Source organism: Sitodiplosis mosellana, unplaced genomic scaffold (assembly GCF_009176505.1).
Source record: "Sitodiplosis mosellana isolate CC-2019 unplaced genomic scaffold, AAFC_SMos_1.0 Smas_scaffold_1, whole genome shotgun sequence".
Lineage (NCBI taxonomy): Eukaryota > Metazoa > Arthropoda > Insecta > Diptera > Cecidomyiidae > Sitodiplosis > Sitodiplosis mosellana.
This window is the reverse complement of record NW_022595244.1, coordinates 1,606,604-1,626,895: the sequence shown is the minus strand read 5'-3', so window position 1 is coordinate 1,626,895 and position 20,292 is coordinate 1,606,604. Positions and strand designations below refer to the sequence as shown.

The 20,292-nt window shown below is 36.9% G+C and overlaps 4 protein-coding genes across 5 annotated transcripts; 2 read left to right on the top strand and 2 right to left on the bottom strand.

Moving 5' to 3' along the window:
* Nucleotides 1-2,328: 2,328 nt before the first annotated feature.
* Nucleotides 2,329-3,046, top strand: LOC129570929 (uncharacterized). Its single transcript, XM_055450658.1, has 2 exons — nt 2,329-2,404; nt 2,518-3,046. Exons 1-2 carry the CDS (start codon nt 2,392-2,394, stop codon nt 2,994-2,996), a joined length of 492 nt encoding a protein of 163 aa, XP_055306633.1. The 5' UTR covers nt 2,329-2,391; the 3' UTR covers nt 2,997-3,046.
* A 5,557-nt stretch (nt 3,047-8,603) lies between these two features.
* Nucleotides 8,604-10,655, top strand: LOC129570915 (uncharacterized). 2 transcript variants are annotated; one of them, XM_055450640.1, is made up of 5 exons: nt 8,604-8,954; nt 9,628-9,721; nt 9,838-10,031; nt 10,092-10,273; nt 10,353-10,655. In XM_055450640.1, the coding sequence occupies exons 1-5, from the start codon at nt 8,916-8,918 to the stop codon at nt 10,441-10,443; spliced, it is 600 nt and encodes a 199-aa protein (XP_055306615.1). In that variant the 5' UTR covers nt 8,604-8,915; the 3' UTR covers nt 10,444-10,655. The 2 variants fall into 2 exon arrangements, with proteins under 2 accessions (XP_055306615.1, XP_055306623.1); XM_055450648.1 differs by having other exon boundaries at nt 8,606-8,954; nt 10,095-10,273.
* A 325-nt stretch (nt 10,656-10,980) lies between these two features.
* LOC129570905 (cell cycle checkpoint control protein RAD9A) lies at nt 10,981-13,144 on the bottom strand. The gene is made up of 5 exons (XM_055450630.1): nt 12,715-13,144; nt 12,403-12,638; nt 12,012-12,325; nt 11,766-11,900; nt 10,981-11,704 (listed from the first exon to the last, which is right to left on the bottom strand). The coding sequence occupies exons 1-5, from the start codon at nt 12,746-12,748 to the stop codon at nt 11,059-11,061; spliced, it is 1,365 nt and encodes a 454-aa protein (XP_055306605.1). The 5' UTR covers nt 12,749-13,144; the 3' UTR covers nt 10,981-11,058.
* A 152-nt stretch (nt 13,145-13,296) lies between these two features.
* On the bottom strand, nt 13,297-15,705 carry LOC129570894 (otolith matrix protein OMM-64-like; the record flags this gene model as incomplete). The annotated part of the gene is given in 8 exon segments (XM_055450621.1): nt 13,297-13,752; nt 13,879-13,957; nt 14,038-14,123; nt 14,234-14,537; nt 14,610-14,953; nt 15,206-15,355; nt 15,524-15,547; nt 15,666-15,705. Coding segments are annotated over 8 exon segments (1,155 nt in total), but the record flags the coding sequence as incomplete, so codon positions are not given.
* Nucleotides 15,706-20,292: the final 4,587 nt, after the last annotated feature.

Here is a 20,292-nt window from a genome sequence, read left to right as displayed (position 1 = left end):
AAACGGTGACTTCAAGTGCGATTCCGATCGATGGCAACAGCATCTACTGTCTAAAGTGTAATAAAATGGTCGGTTTTCGGAAGGGTTCACACATCATATTCGATTCAACCAAATTGCGGGAAATGATGATTTACAGTTTAGATCGATTAATTACGATGTTTGTCAACCAAATGCTTGGTGACGCCATTTAATCCAGAATAAAAATAATTTTGCACTATTCATCTTCTTTGTTTCATTCAATCCTCCCTTTTTTCTCCTCAATGGATATACAAATTAACGAATCGAATTCAAACAGTCGTCAGATTATTATTCGAAAAAATATTTGCTACGTTGACATTTCTATGGTTTCGCTTTAGTGTTTGTGTTCCAGATATGGTTCTTACGGTCGAAAACCGTATGTAAACAATTCTCGACGAAGTGGCGATTGAATCATTGCAAATGGCACAACTTTATTGCAGCTTGAGAGAAACAGAGCTCAGAACGTAGAGTCCTTCCGTCGCGATCGTTTGCAATTTTTACAACGAAATTAAACTGATACATTCCATCCAAACAAGTCGAACAATGGCTGATTGTGAGTGATTTTGTAAAAAAGAGTTTAAGTTCAGTGTTTCCAATAGTTTTCATTTTGAAAAATATGTTTTGCTCTTCTATTTCTACAGCCGAAAAGTGTGACAAATGTGGTAGTACCGTGAAAAAACCAGAACCAGAGCCAAAGCCGGTTGACGAACCACGCACTCCAACTAAAAACGAGGATGGAGCCGGCATGTTTTCACCATCGAAATCGAGATCGGGCGCTTTTCAGCGAATTGGCAGCCTTTTCCGTAAAAAGGACGGGTCATCATCCGAATCACCAAGCAAAAAATAAGCAGACCAATTTGATTCGATCAAGTGCAAATGATGTGTGAATTGAAACACTTCGATTGTGACTTTTTATCGAAAATAAAACGTGCACGACACAACAAATTGTAATCACATGGCAAATGTAACAGATTTTGTTTGAGTTCATTTTCGTTTCTATTTGTTTTTGTGTACATTTTCAGCGGAGATGTTGGAGAAAAAAACAGAGGTGTTGGGTGAATAAAGATCTTTTAGGTAACAAATCGAATTTTGAGAACAAAGGTAAACTTAAGAGAATCTTGGCTGAAATATCGCACTTTAAGCGATAAAAAAGGTAAGTGATCTCTTTTTCGATTAAAAGTAGATCAATAATAGGAAAATTGTAAATATCTCTTGAAATGAGCATAGATAAATCAGTAAATAAAAGGTTCTTATTACTTAAAAAGTAATCATCTACAGCTTGTGGAACTGAATAGAAAGCAAATACACTCGTTGACTTCATGGTTCTGTTGCAGTTTTTTGAACTTATCGTCTGAGAAAGTCATTGAAGTTCAGAATTTGCTTGACGAAAAATGAATTGACGCGACTCTGTTTGCTTCGGATCATTATGTCTATCTTTTGGAGTCAGCGCTGAAATCAACCAAATACTCTAAATAATCCGCTTTCTTATTCAGTCATAAATATTTATAATTAACTTAGTCGCCGAAACTCTTTTCAAACATCGGATCTGTACATAATTTAAGTTTCAATCTTCATACATAGGCTATGTAACATAGCGCAACAATTTGTCACGGAAAATAAAACCGTCCAAAATGTTGGCTCCATCAAGATTAACTACTTTCGGAAAAATTAAATTTGCCCACACAATTTGCGATGACAATTCATTTTACCCCGTCAATTAAACGCAATATTTCGTCATATTTTCATGCAGAAAATAATTATGTGGTGCGCGAAAATGTCGATTCTACAGTTTGTAAACATCACACCCAAGCCGACATACAAGCATTGGCCCATATAAAAAAAACGTCGTCGATGCCAACGATTTTAAACACATTTCATTGCTGATTTTTCACGGTTTTGTCGCCGTTTCTTCTAAAGCAATTACCAAATTTACTCCGTCTGTGTACAAAATGCCATAAACAGCGCGACGCTGACAGCGAAACATCGTCAAAACAATGGGCACGCTGGAAATGGCTGTGATGGCATAATGAAATAGTTGAATTTTCATGCATGCATTTTTTGGTTTATTTCACTGGCGGCACGGCGCAAATTGAGTGAATCACTAGAATGCGGCACGTGGTGAGCGCATGACAACAAACGAATGTCAATATAATTGTTTATACGCCACAATTGTTGAGACTGTACAGTTGAACACCAATCAACGTTTCTTCGGAATCACTGATAAAATATTTATTCAAACCAATTCAAAATGACTTATTTTTTGATTACACCACAAAAATCGATCAATATATATAGATGGTGATTTGCATGATGAAAGTTCTTTCGTATTTTGGGCTTCGCTCGCGAGCTGATCACTTGAGCTCGTGCTAAGAAATGGATCAACAAAGTTAGTGTCTATTGAAAATTATTCAAGTGTTTCAATTTCCAAGTGTCTTCATTTTCAAAGATTTTCTTTTTTTTTAATTAATAAAATCGTTTGTTTTTCTGTTTCTTTTTAAGAAAACTTCGAAAAGTCATCTAACGTAAACTCACAAAACGCATCCCAAACTCAAAATGATTGGATGAGCTATTCATACAACAGAAGTAGCGCTTACAGCTCACCAGAAAAATCGACCAGCAGTTTTTCATCGCATCAAACATCACCATCAACGGCATGGAATGGATCATCGTCATCATCATCTGAATCGTCATGGAGCTCCAACGACATGCATGGTATGTCTCGTTGGCCAAGTTCAGCATCGGTCAGTTCGATGAGCTCGATGAAAAGCTCAAAAACCTATTGGTCGGATACATCATCATCAATGCGATCAAACAGCATCCCGTCTGCACCAAGCAGTTCACGATCAAATAGCTTCGATGAGCGAACGAAACGCCAATTCTACGCGTCACATTCCATTTTTATCAACAATTTGCGTTCAGACAGCTCGGACGACTCATTCAGTTCGGAGTTCGATCAGTTTTATGTGAACAAAAAATGATTTGTTTTCATCAACATGAAATTTGCATGTGTAATTTCGATCAAATTGAATTAAACATCCAACTCGTATAAAATATTTGTTTTTGGATTTTCGTGACTTTTTCTTTATTACATTCTATTCAGTTTCGTTGGTTGCGGCAAATGTACGGCTTGCGTAAGTTGTCTGCTTAAAGAGTCCTGAGGTGTCTTGTGATTGACTAGCTATCTGATGTGATTCGTGTGCATATCTGCAAGTAGTGTAAATTTATTATTCTGTCAAAAATTCTTAAGCGGATCGCTGCTAGACGCGTGAAACGATCGAATTAACGCGTTTGTGTGTGTGTTCTGTCTGCTGATAGCTATCGCTGATCCAAAGTCATTGATTTATTCGGCTGCACCTTTTTTTCGTTACTTCTTAACTGCATCCGAAATCGTTCGACAGCACGCCACACACATACACACGAAAAAAGCCAGACACATTAAGTACCAAACCCAGAATATGACAGGTATTAACCGTGAGACATGAAGAACAATTCTTTTGATGAAGAAGTGCGGTTTCAAATGAAAAGTATACGATGTTTTTTTGACTCGAATTGAAAGACAGATAAAATTAAAGGGTTTCAAGCGGTGATTTTGATCATAAATTCATAAGAGTTAAAACAATGGGATCCTATCACTTTTTTGCTTAAACAATTTTTTTGTTTGAATTTATATGAAAATTAATCTGCGTTCAAGATGAATCGAAGTCATTTTTCGATGACAAAATGTGCAATACGGCCGATTCATTCAGAATAAGGTGTGTTTAAGAAATTCAACAAACAATTATCTCTCTGTTTGGATGCAAATATCACAGCATATCATTATTTTATTTAATGTTATTATTTTCAAAATTTCTTAATTAAAACAAAACTCTTCTTTGAGTCATAAATTGAAAAATGTCACAATAACCGCTACACTCTTCCATTTCCCAGCGAACAAACTTTGATAAAATAAACTAACAATCAGATGGTCACACAAAAACCGTTACGCGATTGAACAAAATCGGTGTTTGTTGGTGAGAAAGCGTGAAACCGAGTGTTCGTGATGCGGTGTTAATGTTCATCCGAAATTGAAAGTGTCCAAAATGTGGGTATATTGACAGTTGGTTGAATGAATCAGCCCCTTTGTGTTGTGTATACCCTTCAGTAAGAGCGACTGTTCTCTCACACAGAAGCCGTAAACTCAACGGCTTCTTTTTATCTCACCCAGTGCAACCGGTTTAAAATGGGGTCAGATCGCAAAATACCTCTTGAAATTCACTCTCGCGCTTGTCTAAACCCGAATCTAACTAATACGGATAAATCATTTTGACTGGGGAAAACTTTTTGCTGTCAAACATGCAACGATCGACTTGTGCGAAACTGTTTATCTAGTCACTATTTTGAGTTACTAAAATAACATAGAATAGAAATCGAATATTGTCTCAGTGATGCCTTAAATATGTTTTCCATCCTTTTTCAAATCGAATCCTCCTCAACAATTTAGGCGCAACACTGCTACAGTGTGCTTGAATAATTGGGATGTGCTAGCTAATTCAAAGTGTTGGCTTATAGACTAGTTTGTTGGTTACGCATGTTACCATGAATAGTGGCAGCAGCATATGCTATTATTATTCGATCATTATTCGCAATTGAAGTGGTATCTCTAAGCCTGCTCACTTCCATTCCAACAATAACACGGTGTTTAATGAATTTTAATCCAAACGAGTTATTATGGCTAATAAAATGCATATGAAAAAATTGTTCACACCAACAAACGAATTGAGCCTTCGAACCACATTTAGAAAAAATCATATAAAAAATTATCGCTTTATTAACGATGAATTGAGCAAAAGATTTTGTGTCGGGTGGCGAACACACACTTCTTTTATTCAATAACAACCACAACATTTTAAAATCCATTGAGTGGCACTGCAAAATACGATGAGTAATCCTCATGCTTATTACTTAGTTTGGCTTTGCTCAAAAACCCGTATCATGTATTTATTAAGTGTCATATTTGCCTTGTTTTCAATTTGGCATTTGGTTTGAAGCGTGTACGATGTATTTTTATTGCTGTGCCTAAATGAGATTCGCGACTGATGCGGGCTCGTGCTATCCGAAAAAAAACACAACAATATCCTATTCCGTATCGTGAGAAGTATCGATGTTTGTGCAATTTGCTGTCGAAGTGCAATCATTGCATTAAAATTGAATTGTGTCCAGAGTTTAGCAGCCAATAACTTTAATCCCATGTTTAAAAAGGAATTGGAAAAAAGAGAAAAAAACTATTGAGAGAAAAAACGCAGTCAACACAAATGATTGCAGCCACTTTTATTACATGTTTAGTAGGGCGGGTCGATTTGTAGGGAGTGAAAAAAATCGACCAAATACCTATGATTTCCGTGTTCTATGGGTCATTCCAAGAAAATTTGCCCAAGGAACCATACCTCTATCGTTAAAATCGAGTCTGCAAGTTTTTGCGTGTAGTTATTTTTGCGCACCTATGAAGTATCACCTTCACGTTCACATCCATAATTCGAAAACTATCGATCGGATCAAATCGATTAGAAGCGCGTTGGAAAGGTGAGCTCATTCCGATCAATTTACATATAAAAATCATCGACATTGGTCATACGGTTCAAAAGTTATGAGCATGTTTCTGAAATCTTTTGGACGATTCCTTTCACTTTTTTCATTTTTTTTCTCAAAAATATTTTTTGTCCGATTTGGATAAAATTTGGTACACAGAAAGCTTATGAAAATATAAGAATTATGGCATAAAAACTGGTATAAACTGGTATAAAACTGAAATTTAAATTCTGATGGCAAAATTGAGATTTTTGCTCATGCAAGAATGTTATTCAAGAAAACACCTCTTGATGTGTGTTTATGAACTCTTGAACTAAAGTAACCCTTCATCAATCTTTTGTACCCTCTTAGAAAAACGTTTTTTCGTCTCCCGAGCAGTTTCTTTCCATTTTATCTTTCGATTTAGCGAAGATAAGAAAAAAATAACAAACAGGAAATGAATTTTGCAATCGAGAGATGTAAAACTGATAAGTATCAACGGCAAAAATAGTCAAACAAAGCCATTTACAACTATTTTTGAAGTAAAAACTCTTTTCAAAACAATATTTCAAACTAAATCAGCAAAAAAACTCATAATTCAAAATTGTATATTTCATTCTTAAATGATTTAGCGTTTATGACCACTTGAAGTGCTTCGTTTTATTTCGGCACTCGTCCTTTCGCTGTGATCCGTTAATTCGATTGTTCTGTTGATTTGTATTTAACGACTAAATGGTTTTAAAATGGGGTAGCGGTAGTGGCTGAGGTAATTATCGAGAGATTGTTTGTTGACGAGACCAGCATAAAAATGGATCTGAACACACGACCTCTTGATGGCTCTCGTACGCAGCGTAATGATCACAAGTAACGCAATCCATTCAATTTTTGTATGCAGAGGGAACGAGGGTCGTCAACATTTAACAGTGAACAAAAAAAAAACGGTACACACGCAAAATGAGCATTTTTATCATTATTTTAACGTTTTTGAAAATATGGTTTCGTGTTTATTTTGAGCAAAAGGCAATATTTACGGTGTGTTTTCCTTTTTTTCAGAAGATTCTGCACGCAATTTTCATGAAACCTTGACCAATGCGATCTGTCATTACTTATTATTGCTAAAGATGTCGTAATTTTTGTAGTAATGTGTTGGTTGAACGCTTAAAACAAAGAAAAAATACCAAAATGTAATTACATTTTCTCGGTTAACTCCTTACACAGCCTTTCTATTCCATTCAATATGCATGCGGCAAATGTGACCACCATTTCGGCTGTTCTGAGATTTGTTAGAGTGTATTTCTCTCTTTCTCCTTATTCCGCGAAACCTGAACGGATCACAAAGGCAGAAACCAAATCCATTTCCGTCGATTTTATGGGCCAAAGCTTGTGACCGAATACAATAACATCGGCAATAACACGTTTTATGGTTCAAAGCGAATTTGTGTGAAAATGTTGGCGCAAAAGAAAAAAAACCGTCGAAACACAAACACACATCTCGCTTTGAAATTAAGAAAAAATAACGAACGACACGGAATTTCAGGCTGGATTGTATTGTAAGCGTGTGCGAGTTCGTGGCGTGAATAATCATAAACATTAAAAATATTTGTTTTTCAAAGTCAAAAATGGCAGAAAAAACCATACGAACAGAGATGTAAGGCGAACATTTTTGTTTTCCTCTTTGGCCGCCACATTTATTTACAATTCTTTTGCGGTCGATACGTCGCATCCATAAAACATTGATTTTATTTTTAGCCAGAGAAAGACACAGAGAGAAAGAGAAAGAAAAAAACCGCTGAAAATGAAATTCATATGCTGTTTATTATTCAATTTCCGGTAAACGTCACACTTTTGTCTTTCACATTGTTGCATTCGCTCGTTCGGCAAACATGTGCAACACAATGCAAATGCTTCGAGCAAACGTCGCAAATTGAATCGTTTCGTTTCATGTTTCAAAATAAAAATGAAACGTGTTACACAGTGATATTCCATCATAATTGCAAGGGTGTTGATCGAATCCTTTCATAAATAGAATGAATTCAACTGAAACATGTGTATTCGATCGAGAAAAGGGATACAATTCGTTCAGTGTGTGTGTGTTCCAACTCGGCCAAATGTTTTACATTTTAAAAATAATGGACGACAAATCGAACATTTCTTCATCCGAAGCCGAAAAACATTTCAATATGTGGGAAAAGGCATCGATTCCACCATGAAATTAAAGTTTGCTTTTGGGCGGTATCGTAATTATATTGAATTTACGATCGACAAAGTATCTACGAATTGGTGGTTTGCTGCGAACAAGCGTCAAACATATCAACCCATTTCGTATGCAAATCCCATTCATGTTTGATCGTTAAATTAATTCCATGCACAGATTTTCAGAACTAGCAGCAACAAGACACCGCAGATATTACACGAAAAAAAAGAAGTTCTTGATGAATAAAATTATAAAATGACTTGATTTTGTAAAAGAATTCTTCAACTTTTGCTGCGTGCACAATTATTATTCAACGGTCGGCTTCGTACCTGACATGCATTTATTTGTTTATCAGTCTTGGTTGGCTGTCAAAATGCGCCTTGATATGCGCATCCTGTTACGACTGGGAATCAAATCGAACATTCAACGGGCTCAACAAGTGAACTATGTACAATACCATCAACCGTATAAATAATTATTTGTTTATAAAAATGTTTATAGAAGTTAGTTTTCCACGCAGTGATTCAAATATATCATAAGATTTTTTATGTTTTCTGTCCGTTGAAACGTTGCTTTATCGTATATAGAAGTCTCTTCATTGATTGTTTTTTACTTCTTGCTCAAGCCTACTCACACTGTGTGCCGTTATGACAGCAGATTTACATGACAAAATTAGCTCCTAATGCGACATAATTCCATTTCAACACGAGACAACCATATGACATTTTCGAGTCAAAGTTGAGAAACAGCACACACTCACACACACTTTTGCTTCGACATCGAGCAAAATCTTGTGAATATGAATTTATTGTCTATCCATAGTCGTTTGTCGAGTCAACCCTTTTGCTGTGTGTGTATCTGATGCACCGTTAATTTTCTTGCCTTGTTCGACGACCGAATCTGAAATTTAGCTTGGTGTGAAAACACCGATTTGGCAAGAAATACTCTCGTTCTGATTGTAGCATTTTTCGGTGGTCATTCGGTTAGCAGCATTCTTTGAGTTCGGTTGACTTTTGAACCATAAGACTAAAAGTGAATTTGAAACCTAATACCGTGCTGTATTGATAAAACTGTAACCTGCAATAAATTCGCGTAAACTCTTTTGATTGATTTCTAAAGAAAAAAATCCAATCGTCGCTCACAAGTTCCAACGCCAGAAATGGAATCAGCAAAACAAAAAGAAGTCCTGCTAAAACGCGTAAGTAATTTGTATTTACTTTGTCGACCGATTGAAGTATGAAACCGTCATCAACTGCAGCCAATTTTCAAACATGACCTGATTTGCACTTTGGCGAGAAAATATTGTATAGGAAAGCGAACAAGTTGAACATTTATCAGAAACAATGCGCATAACATTCTTTTGGTGAAGGAAAAAAAAATTGTCGCGAAGATGAACACATTTTCAACCAATTTTTTTTTTCGTGCCAAAAATACAGTTTTCAGTGAAGCGGATGAAAAAGAAGTGGATGAAGCTTCGGAAAAGTTCTTGAAAGAAATTATTTGTGTACGATAAACGGCAATTATTTCTTCTAGTTTGACTGTGAATCGTTTGTGAGTTATGTGTTTGAACTGAGAAAAAAAACGATTCAAGGTTTTTTCGCCGAATTGCAAACCAATCGTAGTTTTATGTAGAAGAAGAGAAACTAGCAAAAAATTGTAAAACCAAACATTTTGGTGTGACTTTTGCGAGACTTCATTCATTTTATGATACCGTTAGATGTGAAAATGTGACGAAGCTCTTTTGAATAACATGTTACAGTTGGTGTGCTCGAGAAATTCATAACATTTACGAATAAAATATCATAACAGTACGAATATGTAGCTACAGATCTGTTTATTGATAATTTGTTACCTTTTTTTGATATGCTTAGCTCTCTGATGCAAATCGGTTGGTAGCTGAAGAAAAGGAGCGTCAGGCCGACATCCGAGAGGATATTCGCGATTTGCGCCGGTCAAACTATCAAAGTATGTTTTGGATTAAGAGATTCCTTTGTTGAAACAAAGTTGGTTTTTGTGAAAAAAAAATTTCAATTTGTTTAAGTGAATTAATTTTCCTTCTAAATCAAAATTAAATCCATTAGCAATCCGTCAACATGATGAAAATGAGCTCCGCATGATGTTGTCATCGTCATCGACATACAATAGCTTGCGGCGTTGTGTTGGTGTCATCGTATCCACCAAGGGAATGCTTCATCGCCTGAAGAATTTTGACCAGGCCGAGAAACAAATGATCGATCGTCATCGTCGCGAACTCAATGAAATTTCGTCGAAATTTGTAAGTTAAATGAAAACATATTAACAGCAAAAAAAATGGTAATTTGCTATTTTTGTTCAGCAGGACAATCACGTCGATTTGGGTGAAGAAACCACACAACTCGATGATAAGATCGCCAACGCCGAGAAAATGGTGGAACAACGCAAAAAAGAGTTGGCACAATGGGTTAAGACCAAAGAGTCGTTCCGCCGTGGAAGCGAACGCAAGAAGGTCGATTGCCGCGACAAAATGAGCAAACAGATGTAAGTAGAAGTTTACAAAGAAGACTATTAGAAACGTGTTTCTCATACAATTTTTTCGCCTTCTATTCGTATCGATTAGAGACAAGAGGAGCGAGGTCAAATTGCGATTGATGAACGCCAAAATGGAACGTTCCGTACGGGCATTGATGGCCAAATTGAAGAAGAAATAAGAAATTCCTCAAGGTGCAGTAAGGCGATGCCACAGTGACCATCGAGTCGCAAACACCGTTTTCGAATATATTTTTTGTCCATTTTCATGAATTCGATATTCTTTTGTACTTTTTGCCGTAATTGAACAATTTTTGTACTCAATCTGAGTTAGAGCGAACTGAATCGCATACATGAATCTTGAATTCAAATAAATTAACAATAATCCAGTGGATTTATTTATTTATTTATTATTGATTTATTATTTATTTCAAATGACAACCGAGAAAATTATTTATTTCATTCGGTATTAGCTAGGCTAAATACATGCTGCCATATTGGCCAAATTTCTCTTATTAACATCCTTCTTTCTTAAGCTTGATTTGCTGTCTTGGCGATCGGTTCAGTCGAGAGTAAGTAAATTCACACGTAAACTATTTGGCAATTGTATTCCAGCCAATGTGTCTTCTGATTCAATCGAATTACCGTTTCCAAATTCCAATAAATTTCCAATTCAACTGTAACTAATTGAACAACACAATCAAATCAATCGTATACGGTTTCGTGATCGAAATACTAAATTATTTATTTCTCAACGCGCTTAATGTATAAATAAAGCTTAAAAGTCTAGAAATAATTTACATCTCTTCATCGGAGGCTTCGGCTAGAATGTCACCGTATGAAATTGGTTGCGTGTTTCCAGTGAAACATCGGCCAAAGACTTCTCTGACTTTTGGACGATGATCACGACCATTCCCACCATTCGCATTGGGTTCTTCTCTCATTTCTGATTCTTCTGCGTTGTTATTGTAGCCGAATGGAACATTTTGATCGGAATCTTCTTGGAAAACCACATCAATATTTTCACTTTCAAGGTCGATGACGGGTGCAACACGCTGCGATGGTTTCGTTTGATCTGATGTGTTTGCATCGCTTGGAGTAGGCAATCGTGTGTCTCGTCGATCGTTCGATGTTCTTCGTTTCTTTCGCATTACATCCAATTGAATCGGTTGCCTGCTTATACCAAACTCAAAATCGGTGCCATTTGCAGTCGATAGATTTCTCTTCCTCGAACTTGACGAACTACTCTCATTCGCATCATCTTGTGCTGCCTCATCAACATCTGCATCGGTTCGTTCAATGTCAACATTGGTCAGCTGTGAATTGATTTGAACCAGCGAACGGCTTCTTTGACGCTCAAACTCCCCATCCTCGGGCGATAGCGTTGACATCACCAAATTCGCTTCGAATGTATCGTAATTTTTTATCACAAACACCACTGGACTGCAAATGAAGAGCGTGTTCAATATGCAACGAATTGTAACGATTTGTTTGGTTCACTTACCTGCCAGCCGTGTCAAAGTTCGCTGAGATACTCGTGTTCATTGACTCGGCAAAATTCAAAATGGCCCTAAGTTCCCGCATACAAAATGTGATTGTTGTATTTTCGCCGATTTTAAAGCTGTCAAACTCGTCGGATCTGGAGATTTGAATGAGTGTTCATGTTACGTTTCATTGGAAATTGAGGCAATACGGTAATATTCGAGTTGAGACGGTTTTAAATAGAAAATACCAATATTCATTGCCTTACTTCAATGTGATTTGGGAGCGTACAAATCGATTGTCCACTTGTGTACCGTCTTCGTAATTTTGAATGACAATATTCTTCTCATTGGCCTTAATCGACAGTTCCTCCTCGTTTGCTTTGAAACTCGACACAATATTGCTGAAAATCTTGTGATTGCCACCGAGAACGTTCAGCGATCGATCGGTGACGTAGGCGGCCTGAAGTGTTTCATGTTCCAAAATCGAGATGTGATGTGTTCGAATCGTTTCTAAACGACACTTGAACTGTACAGTCATTTTGCAGGATTTTGCATCTAGTGTTATTGTGCACGACTCCACCTGAGAGAAAAATTAAAGCAAACAAACCATTACTTCGTTGACAAAAGAGCACGAAGGGAAAAGTGGCGTGAAAATACTTGTTTCATATTGCGAAAAACACCAAGGCATGACTTCATGGACAATTTGCACTGATTTTCCTCGACATTCTTCGATTTCACCATAAAACTGGAGAAAAAATCCAAATTAAAGACGATCGAAGCAAAAGCCGATTTGGTCATATTAACCGTTCGAAGCGATAAACCCGAACGAGCGTCGGCTTCCACATACAACTCGATCCCGATGCGAGCAAACGAATGAATAGCTTTCGCTAAAACTAAAATGAACGAAAAGAAAAACCATTCAATATTTGGCCAATGGATTTGGAAGAATTCAATTTGCATTGCACTTACTTGTTGCATTCTGACCCGTAACCACACATTTCATGGTTGAGTTTCATTTGCTGCGTTCAAACAAAGTCCACAAAATCTTACTCCAATTGATGTTTCAATTTCATCTAAATATTTGTACAGAATCGACTCAAAGCACCTACGATCAACACCAGATCGTATAAAATTAATAAAATCAAGATCGGTTAATTTCTCGCAATGTTTTTTTTTGTTCTTCTCTTTATTGTTTGACTGTTTATGTTTTACATGGTCTATTTTATTCGTATTTGACATTATGTTTTCGTTTAACCTCAATCTTCGCCACTGACACTTCGGTATTCACCACGACCGTGGTGAATAGACCAAAATGTCAGTGAGCGATAATATTTGAATTTCAAATGAATTGAAAGCAAACCAAAACGTCGGTTGAATGTGAGATTGCATTTGGAATTTCGAATTTGTAAACATTTTTCTTGTGTTTTCTCGGTTGCTTTCATTGATTGATTATATTGACTGTTTCTCGTTCCGCTTACGATTCGCTTAATTTATGTACATCATTTTTTTTTTGTCTAAGCACGGAATGTGAATCTTTTGCTGTGTTCGCCGTTTGTTTATTTGATTATTTCGCATCAAATGTATTGTTTTTTTTAATCGGGATTTTCGTATCTCTTCTTCACGACTCAAAATAAATAAATAAATTAAATAATTTTAATAAATAAATAAATAGTTTACGTTAACTAAAATCAGCGAATTTTGAGGTATTTTCAAAAAAAAAAATCTGTTGTGATCGTCGTTGTTGTTGCTGTAGTTTTTCTTTTATCGCACCATTATTGTTACTTTTGTCTATTTTGTTGTTGTTTGTTCGGTTTCGCTTAAATAATTGTGGTATTTTGTGAGTGTCTTTTGTTGTTGTCGTTGTTATTCGAAACGAGCATTAGTGTTGTTCACTTCGTTTAAGTCCCAATTCGCTGAGAAGTTCAACTGCGGATTGTTCTTCATCCGTTACACTGTTTTCCTCCTTTTCATCATCCTCTTCTGGTTCGGTTTCCGTTTTTTCGTCATCTACAATACAAACCGAGTTATTGAATTTAATTTCAAATTAAAATTGATAGCATGTGCTTATGAGTCAAATCAATAAATTATTAATTTTGCTTCAGTTCAAGCCATTTTAACATGAAAAAAACATACCATCTTCGTTGTCTTCCTCCTCATTTTCAGTTTCTTCTTCTTCTTCATCGTCCTCGTCTTCTTCATTTTTGTCCGCAGTCTATAATTTCGATAGAGTAAATGTCATTTAATGTTCATTACATGCATGCGCATCGTTAAATTTGTATCAATGCAATGTACCTCAGTTTTTGTTTTGTCATCTTCATCATCTTCTCCGGTGATGGTTGATAATACTAAGTCCAAAATACCGCCTTCTTCTTCATCTTCTGTAAAATTCACAATTTTTAAAAAAAAATGTTGACAATTGGAAAAAAAATCGCTCAGTGTTTTTGTTCTTAGAAGTTTATAAACTCCAATCATAGCTATGTAGTTTTACCTTTGTCCTTCTTTTTTGTTTTCTTTGTCACTGGTTTTGGTGTATGTTTTTCAACGGTTTCAACGACGTCACTTTCGGCTGCAACATTATCATCATTCTCTTTAGCATCGTTGACTTCTTCGACCAAAGTGGCATCCTCATCATCCAAAACGATTTCGTCGTCTTCATCCTCATCCTCATCCTCGTCTTTTTGACTATTGTCCTCTGAGCTTGAAACAATGATCATGTTGTCTCCACTTTCTTCACTGTCTTCCAAATTGTCAACCAATTGGTTCTCTGAGTCTTCCATTTTGTTGGATTCATTCTGTTGAAAGTGGAAACATTCAAACAAAACACTTAACACATTTTCTTTAATAATTGAAAAAATTATCATTACCTTTTCTGTTGAATCGCCGAATTTTTCGGTTGAATCGCTATTTTTTTCAGCTGTATCTTTATCAGCGGCGGTATGTTGGGCCAATTCTAGAAGGGCTGGTGTGTGTGGGAATTGTGGTTTCTCTTTGTCGACTGTTTCAGCTTCCTTTGGTGGGGCAGCGGTGGTTGTCTTTTTGCTTGATGTTTTCTTTGTGGCCGTTTTCTTTGTGCTGTGTTTCTTGATGGCTGGTTTTGGTGATTCAACTGGAGCGGCGGCTGAGGTTGCTTCAACAACAACTGCAGCTGGTTTCTTCTTTACGGGCTCATCATCAGCGAAGAATGCTTCGAACAAATCATCACCAATACCTGTGTGTTTTATACACCATGTTAACAACATTATCATCAGCTTTCAAATGCAACATTAATATGACTATGGCAATATTTGATTAACTTCGCTGAAGTCCATAGACAAAAAAATTGCTTTATACTCAATAACAATGTATCAACTTTAACGAAAATGTAGTTCTACGTGTTAAAAAAGACAATAAGCCATTTCCAAAGAGGTAATTGGAACAAAATGCATTCTGAATAAGAAATGGGGATTGGGAAAAAGCGCACCTAACAAAGCAAAGTCTTCGCCATCGTCTTCTGATTCGGTTGCAGCGGTGGTGGCGGCAGCAGCAGCGACTGGTTCTTTTGGTACGTTGGCAGTTGCGGCTGCTGCACCTGAAGCGGCATCAGTATCGGCAGCTTCTTCAACATCTTCGGCTAAAAATACGAAATTGTTTGCGTGTGAATTTGGGCAGTGTTTTTTCCTTCTAAGCGGAATTAATTTTGAAGGGCTTTTCATTGCAGTTAATTTTTTTCAACAACTATTTATACAATTTAAGCAATAAAAAACAGCAAAACTACTTCATATGGAAGCTGTCTATTTACCTAAGTCAAGCAAATCGATGTCATCTGAAAGTGTGGAAAATGAAAAAGATTTTATTATTATCTGGGTCAAAGTGAGCTATTTTAAGCATCATTCGATATGCTTTAATTTCAAATGCATCAATAATATTCTCTCTTTTTTTACCATCATCTGCTTCGGCATCATCTTCGTCGTCGTCATCATCGTCGTCGTCATCATCGTCATCATCATCTCCACCTGCGATGTAATTGGCGACTTTTTTAAGTCAAGACAGCGGTTCAAATGAAGAAAACGAATTTAGACCGAATTTTGAATGGGGAAGGTTTGTGTATGTCATTTAAATAAAGTGCATTGTGCCGCAAAATTAACGAAAAGAAAGCCAAAAATGGGGTTACAAGCCAGAAAAAAGCCTTATTGTCTAAAATGAGTTTGGTGCAAATGTGAATATGTGCAAAATACCGAATCCGAAAATGTCAACGTCATCGTCGTCGTCTGATGCGGGTGCTGCTGCGGCGGCGGCGGCTGCGACGGCAGGGGCTGCCTCAGCTACGGTGGGAGCTGGTGTGACTGGAGCGGCCGCTTGTTTTACTGAACCTTTATTTTTCGTGGCACGACCTTCTTCTCGGCACACAAACAGAAAATAACAACAAGATATTAGATTAGTACGGCATTTTGACTCCCGTTTTCCCATTTGTTTATGTTTTCTTTATTATTTCGTTCCAAAATTGAGAATTGGGTTGATTCAAATTTCGAATGAAAAAACAACTCTAAATTGATATAATTACCGTTATTCGAATCGACTGGTTTCGATGCCGCAAACGCGATGATCACCAGAATCAACAGCAATTCAATCAAAAATGTTAATTTCATTTTGTATATGTCAACGGATAGAATGCGGTTCCAAATCTACAAAACAAATTCAAGCGAAGAAATATACAATCATGTCCAATGCAAATAGAAACAGAAACGAAAAAAGCGCTAGCGCGACATAGCGCGATCGAAATAAAAATGTGTATTTTTTTTCATTTGGTGCGCATTCGATTTTTGTGATAAAGTATTGAACGGTTTGTGTATTTGAATTCAAATCAGGAAAATAAAAACGCATAAATAATGGGCTTAGAAATTTTACGATTGGTCGGTTGGCTGTTTGCGATGTGGCCGCTGATCATGGACCGGAATAATGAAAAATGGATGCGAGCGCGCGAGCGCATACGGTGAAAAGAAAACACATCAGCAAAAATTCCACTGAAACAATCATTCGATATGTAAATGCGGCACGAGAGAGGTGAGCAGCATCATCAGCATCGGCCGAAAGAAGAGAAAAAAATCACACACACGACAAGATCAACTCAGATCACTAGAATTCAAATGCAAAGCAAACGAACGTCTAATTTTGACTCTTTGATGGCAACTTTCATCCGTAACCACTTTCCATTCCAATCGACTAGTTGAAGAGCCGTTTACTTATCATCACTCGGTCGGAAACGACAAAAGAGGTGCGTATAAATATCAAATAAGATGATGCTGTTTCGATATCAATGTGAATACATTTAATTTGGATCTGTGAGAGCAAAGTTTTTTTCTCAATTAATTTTTTTCTTCTGGGGAAAGAATTTAAAACAGCGTTGTGTCCCACATTTCCAAACGACCTACAGATCTTAGATAAGGTGCATACGTAATTTTCGATCGATTTCCCTACACATGGGTACACAAAATCAGGTTTGTCTAATGTGAATCAGGTGATGACCAGCAACTCTTTAGAAGAAGAAGTAGAAGAAAAATCCGTCGACGTAATAGAAAATCTTGGAGCCACGCGTGCAGCTGTGCGATAAAGCTGAACCGAAAGAACTGAAACTGGGTTACTAGAAATAGTTGATGCTACAAAAAAGAAGAGACGCAATGCAATGGAACGAAATTTCATGTTTAATTTGATATCCGGTTGGCTGTTGCGTTTTAGTTTCGTTGTTGGTTCGTTTGATGAAGTGGCGAATTGAACGAAAACACATTCGTGGCGACAGTTGTAAGGTACGTGTCGGAATTTTCGAGCCAAAGCAATGAAAATCAACACCGCACATTGCACGGTTCAGAGAGTGAGAGAGAGAGAGAGGGAGAGAGAGAGAGAGAGAGAGTATGTGTTTGTGTGGTAAACAGTTCAAGTGGCAACGATAGAATCATCCAGTAAGTAAATTTAATTCCGCTTTCGACGTGTTTACCTTACAATTTACCACGGAGTGTGTTTGAATAAGAAAACCAAAGACAACAACGACAACGACGAAGAAATTATAACTAGGATTGGCTTGACGTCGGCACACACACTCAATTGGCATATATGCTAATCTGTAAGTGCAGTAATTTCTGTTTTTCTTTCGGTATTAACACCTCTGCGCGCTTTTATCCAACGGATAGAATCTGAGCGTACTCCAAATAGCGCGTCACACATCACAAAAATGAGATGAATACACAGGCGCATACCGACGACCGCCAACTATTGTGCTTGCAATGGCGCGAGCACGCTCAAGATAGAGATAGAGACAGAGAGAAAAATGGTAAGTGTGCCGTTCAAACGCAAAAGCGAAAGTACCAAAACCACACACGCTTCATTTACCATTTCTCTTGAACATGCAAAACAGATACATTTCGGATGAGCTCTGTTATTTCTATTCGTCGGTTGTGTGGTGTGTGGAGCCAAAGTGAACATGTAAATGCGTCGTTTGTTTAAACTCTGTGTGTGGAGCGAGAGTGCAGGCGAGAAGAGTGAGAGAGAGAGAGCGCGAGAGCAAAAGAGAATTTTGAGCGTTCGCGTTCATCGTTGGAGCCATGCTCTCTGCACATGCATTCAATATACACAGGCAGAGATCGGTGACGTGCGCCCGAGCGATGTGTTCTTTTTTTACGTTTTGTATATACTCACTTACACACGATTTGTTTGTGTTATTAACAAACAGTTAAAAGATTACAAGTTTTTCTTTTCTTTTTCTTTCTTTTTTCATTTACTTCTATCATTCACCAGCTTCGCTGTGTTACTGTTGCTGCTGCTGCTGCTGCCGCCGATGTAGCTTCTATCAACGTTTTGGATTAAAGATATTATTTTATTCCGTTTGCTTTGGTAGCCGAGTAGCTATTTTTTTCATCGCCGTCTTCTGCTTCTCCAATTTTCTTTCTGCCATCATCTACTTGGCAGCGCGCACCTCGGCATAGCAGCACCGAACCAAAGTAGGTCAGATGGATTTCAATCCAAGTATAAATATTCATAATCATATGTGTTAGCGATGGAACGTTATGCTTACGCGTTAGCTCTATGCGCTTCAGATAAATTGGGTGATTGCAACGTGTTTTATATTTCTTTCTTTCTTCATTGGATTTTTTTTCTTTCATTTCATTGCTCATTTTATTTACGTTAATACGTGCGTTGTATCGATTTGTTGTTTGTTTGCGTTCTTCTCTTCAGAAACGGTTTTGCCAACGGGCTGAACTAATTCGAAGCTTCGGTCGATATCGATTCTGCGATACAACACTTGCGAAATGATTTTCTTTTTAGTTGTGAATAGCGGATTTATCGCGTTCGCGTATGAAAAAAAAAATAAAACAAACACAACATATCATATTTACGTTGGCTCATTGAAATTAAATCCAACACGTAGAACTTTCTGCACACAAAATTCATTTATTCTCTCTCTCTCCCGTCCATTTTTGCTAAATACGTGTGTCCGCTTTATTTGGCGAGTGTTTGAGGTGTGTTATGTTTGTGCGTAACCATTCACAATGGACGATGGTTGCAATTAGGGCAGGTGATCGTTGGCAATTGAATTATCGTCGCCTTAACAAATGATCATCATCCATTCGCAACTGGACGTTACTTTTTCTTTAGTGGAGCAAAGAATAAAACAATAAAAAAACTTTCTTTTTTCGTATTTTCGATTAGTTTTCGAGAGTGCTTGTGCACGAGCGTGCGCCTATTCATACATTCGGCAACTGCAAATGAATTTTACACGCCAAATCGAAAATGAAACGAAAATAAAATGTTGAACTAATTGTTGAAAATCCAAACAAAAATGTGAAGCACACAAAACAAAAAAAAACAGCACAGTTTCCATCGATTGATCCATTTTTCCGAGTTGCAACATCGATTAGCACTCTTGATTTTCAATTCAAAAACTTCTGATTCCATTCAGCACTTACAAACACTTTGCCTAATTTCTTTAACCATTCAATTAATTTATTTTAATGAAGGAAAAAATGATTCGTTTCTTTTTCTGGAAGAAAATCGTTTTCTTTTTTTCTTCGTTGATTTTTTCTTTTTGCTTTTTAATTCTTACCTCAAAAATAAAAGTGGAATTCTACTTGAAAATGACTTAAATTTAAACGCGATATCGCTCGAACGATAATCGTACAAATTGAAACCAACAGATTTATTTATCGAAATTTGTTGAGTGAAAAAAAAAGTTCACAAGGAAAACCGAATATGTTTTTTGGGCTCGTTTAACACTGAGAAAAATGCGCGCGCGGTAAAAATTTAAGTGTTGTTCGATCGATGTTTTGTGATACAATGTGTACCACATTGAATTCCGGTCGTCTTCAATGCTTTGGTTTATATTTCACCTGGAACGATCACCGAATCAACAATGGAACGTGAATAGCGATAGGGTGAAAGAGAAAGATAAATGTAAAAGAAAGAAATGCCAACGAATTTCTTCTTTCACTACTTTTACGCGAAGCTAGTCATTGCCATTGCCAATAACACTTGCGAGCTTGCTCTCCACACACACACACACACACACACACACACACACAC